Raw genomic sequence first — 4609 nt, 5'->3', positions numbered from 1 at the left:
TAACTGAATTCAGAGGATCTTTGATGGCATATGTAAGGCTATGAAAAATGTATGTATATTCCATTACTAAATTTAAAGAAATGTATAATAAAGACTAAAGAAAATCTAAGCAACTTGTTAACTACTTTTCGAGCGAACAAGAGGTAAAAGAATTCCTTATCACTCTTCAGCTTGTAAACAAAGTACAGGATATTGTAGTGGAACCGTCAGGTTAGTAAAACAGCAACGTGAGTGATTCCGTTTATTGAAATTATTACAAATGGCTTCTTTCTGCATGAGCCAGATTACGCATTATAATTTATTTTATTAGAGTTCCCCATAGTTACATTTCATCTCCTTAAAGGTCTCCTAATGTCACATTAAATGGGTGAATTACATACATACTAATCCTTCCAGTAACATAAAAAAAATATCACAGACTTGATGGAATTTGCTAATAGAATGTAATCATAAAAGGGAATATAAAAAAATCATCATAAATAAGAGCATTCTGCAGGAATTGCTGTATTGTTTCTCCAAATTCTAATAATGATGACAATATATACCTTTCATAGAAATTAGAATGATAGATGGAAGTGTATCACAAACTCATATTTACTCCAAGATATTTTTAGGATTTTAAGAGTAAATTTTCTTAAAAACTAAGTGGAATGGGCATGATGAATCCTATTGCTTTCCTTGTTAACACATTGTAAAGCTTTATGACAGCTTCCACACCAAGATGAATTTTCTTCATACAATATAGTTGAGCAACTTTCAAATGGCTGAAATTTAACATTTAATCGGTTTCTCCAAATTGCAGATGCTAGCTATATATTTGGAATTCATATAAAAAATGTTGAGAGGCAAGAAGGCAGAAGCACAAAACCCTTACCACAATATAAAATAGGCAAGCTGATCAGTGTTGGCTTTCTCTGGCAATGAGTTGCAGATTAGATTAAAACTAAAAAGATAGTAAAATATATCTATGAACCAAATGTATTATGCATTATTTTAGTACACACACAATGGTTATGAAATATTAAGGAGTTTAATCTGAACTGATTAACAAATAACCTACACAACTAAGATGAACTTGTTGCTAATGATCCTTGATGATGCAAAGCTCCTCAAGTTAGGGTTATGACATTATGCTTACTTGCTCATTAGTCTCCACACTTAGTACCTGCCATTGGCTTTGCAAATATTTGGAACTCGTTTACAAAAAGTTAAAAAAATTAACTAATCAATCAATCTAATGTGCTATGAGACTGCGAACAGCTTTTCTACATGCTAGTTCAATTTCAAGGTTAGCATCCCCTAGATATTCATGATCCTTTGAGAGGTTAATGCCTGCTACGAAGAGCCTTAGTGGAGTTAGTGCTTTCCAGGTCCAGGGATGCCCATCTACCAGAGTTTGGTGGAGAAACCACCTGGAGGGATACGCTGTTTCTGCTGCGGCTGTGGCTGCTCTGTGGTCTTGTTCTCAGGAGTCTCTGAAGAGACAGGGTTTCCAGCTGAAATATAAAACACTCTTTTATTGTTGTTCGTTCATTACAAAACTTGAAAATAAAATTTAAAGAGGTTACATAACTGGAAAACTTAAAAGACCCGAAATGATCAAATCTGACCTTCTGTTTACTTTATGCTCATAATTTATCCAGGTGGAGAAACTAAATCAATATTGCAACTGTAACTACTGTTATATCAAATGCCAATTCCACAACCAAAAAGATGATATCCAAGTGTTTTGACACTAGTTTTCAACTGTGAATGGGATGCAATCCTTCTAATATACCCTACGAAAGTATTGAAGCTTGATCTGCACTATTCTTACGTAAACCATCGATATTCCAGAGTCTTCTGTTGTAACCATCAGACATTAAATTTCTCCATCTATTGTTCTAGCTAAGTTAAAATGTACACTTCCTGTATCTACTTCATATACACTTTCTCTGTCTACTTTAAATTAAAGAATATAATGCTACAGAAGCTGCCGCCACCCGCAAAACCAATTGGTAAAATAAAGGTACATCAAGCAACAGATAGAAGCAATAAATTCCAAGTCAGGACACGTGTGCTCGGGTCTTTTATAATTACAAATATATAAAAAGTATGGATACTTACACCTCTACATACAAACGTACACAAAAAAACACACACACATCCCTATGCTTGTGTTGTATGCGCGCACATGTGGGCTTGTGTGCATGTTTGAATGTATTTATATGCGTGACAGTGGGAGTATACGTGAAATTATGCGAGAGAGTAGGAGAGTGCGTGAGCGTGTCCATACGGCTATGCATACATGTGCATGTGCATGTGCGTGTACGTGTACGTGTGCATGTGCATGTGCGTGTACGTGTGCATGTACGTGTACATGTGCGTGTGCATGTACGTGTACATGTGCGTGTGCATGTACGTGTACATGTGCGTGTGCATGTACGTGTACATGTGCGTGTGCATGTACGTGTACATGTGCGTGTGCATGTACGTGTACATGTGCGTGTGCATGTACGTGTACATGTGCGTGTGCATGTACGTGTACATGTGCGTGTGCATGTACGTGTACATGTGCGTGTGCATGTACGTGTACATGTGCGTGTGCATGTACGTGTACATGTGCGTGTGCATGTGCGTGTACATGTGCGTGTACATGTGCGTGTGCATGTGCGTGTACATGTGCGTGTGCATGTGCGTGTACATGTGCGTGTACATGTGCATCTGCATGTGCGTGTACATGTGCATCTGCATGTGCGTGTACATGTGCATCTGCATGTGCGTGTACATGTGCATCTGCATGTGCGTGTACATGTGCATCTGCATGTGCGTGTACATGTGCATCTGCATGTGCGTGTACATGTGCATCTGCATGTGCGTGTACATGTGCATCTGCATGTGCGTGTACATGTGCATCTGCATGTGCGTGTACATGTGCATCTGCATGTGCGTGTACATGTGCATCTGCATGTGCGTGTACATGTGCATCTGCATGTGCGTGTACATGTGCATCTGCATGTGCGTGTACATGTGCATCTGCATGTGCGTGTACATGTGCATCTGCATGTGCGTGTACATGTGCATCTGCATGTGCGTGTACATGTGCATCTGCATGTGCGTGTACATGTGCATCTGCATGTGCGTGTACATGTGCAACTGCATGTGCGTGTACATGTGCATCTGCATGTGCGTGTACATGTGCATCTGCATGTGCGTGTACATGTGCATCTGCATGTGCGTGTACATGTGCATCTGCATGTGCGTGTACATGTGCATCTGCATGTGCGTGTACATGTGCATCTGCATGTGCGTGTACATGTGCATCTGCATGTGCGTGTGCATGTGCGTGTACATGTGCGTGTGCATGTGCGTGTACATGTGCGTGTGCATGTGCGTGTACATGTGCGTGTGCATGTGCGTGTACATGTGCGTGTGCATGTGCGTGTACATGTGCATCTGCATGTGCGTGTACATGTGCGTGTGCATGTGCGTGTACATGTGCATCTGCATGTGCGTGTACATGTGCGTGTGCATGTGCGTGTACATGTGCATCTGCATGTGCGTGTACATGTGCATCTGCATGTGCGTGTACATGTGCATCTGCATGTGCGTGTACATGTGCATCTGCATGTGCGTGTACATGTGCATCTGCATGTGCGTGTACATGTGCATCTGCATGTGCGTGTACATGTGCATCTGCATGTGCGTGTACATGTGCATCTGCATGTGCGTGTACATGTGCATCTGCATGTGCGTGTACATGTGCATCTGCATGTGCGTGTACATGTGCATCTGCATGTGCGTGTACATGTGCATCTGCATGTGCGTGTACATGTGCATCTGCATGTGCGTGTACATGTGCATCTGCATGTGCGTGTACATGTGCATCTGCATGTGCGTGTACATGTGCATCTGCATGTGCGTGTACATGTGCATCTGCATGTGCGTGTACATGTGCATCTGCATGTGCGTGTACATGTGCATCTGCATGTACGTGTACATGTGCATGTAATAGCTGGAGGAATCTGGCAACAAACTCAAACTTGTTTCCTGGAGCGATAAATTACACTGATGTGTAACTAGTTACTTCGCTTCCCTTTACTTCTTGAACGGAAGTTTCGCTTTAGGCGCGTGTTTATTAATGATAATGAATAAACTTATGGTAATCATAACCTAGGCTACATATAGCTATAACCAATGAATTACCAATCATTCCATGTTGAAAATAATGTAAATAAAACAACGAAATTAATAAACAAGGAAAAACACGATATGCCGAAGGCGTATTTGTATTTTTTTTTCTTCTTCAATTCAATTTACCAAGTTAATCATATTAATTACGGAAAAGGAAGCCACGGAAAATGACTGATCAATTGGACGTTCCTCATGTGTTTTGCATACTCAGGAAAACTCTAGCGGAATCCGGGGAAACAACTACAGCGTACATACATGTAATTAATTATGTGTACATATACGCACGAGGATGTGTGTGTGTCCATTAGACACATAGGGGTCATAAAGGTATATTTTTGACAAACCCAAACAGACCGTCCTGGACAACTTGGTTTTACCTTTCCTCTTGTTTGGTGCATAACGGGGTGCATGAATGTCCCAGTATAGGACACCCACC

General features: G+C 40.9%; 1 protein-coding gene across 1 annotated transcript in view; it reads right to left on the bottom strand.

Moving 5' to 3' along the window:
• Positions 1–228: 228 nt before the first annotated feature.
• Positions 229–4609, bottom strand: part of Jupiter (microtubule-associated protein Jupiter) — a gene marked incomplete at its 5' end in the record, with an annotated part of 11816 nt that continues 7435 nt past the window's right edge. The window contains 2 exon segments of the mRNA XM_070124428.1: positions 229–1496; positions 4551–4609. The exon segment at positions 4551–4609 is cut by the window's right edge and continues 40 nt beyond it. Coding sequence (XP_069980529.1) covers positions 1387–1496; positions 4551–4609 — 169 coding nt within the window.

Source organism: Penaeus vannamei, chromosome 8 (genome assembly GCF_042767895.1).
Source record: "Penaeus vannamei isolate JL-2024 chromosome 8, ASM4276789v1, whole genome shotgun sequence".
Taxonomy (NCBI): domain Eukaryota; kingdom Metazoa; phylum Arthropoda; class Malacostraca; order Decapoda; family Penaeidae; genus Penaeus; species Penaeus vannamei.
The sequence above is the reverse complement of the archived record's forward strand: the minus strand, read 5'-3'. Positions and strand labels throughout refer to the sequence as shown.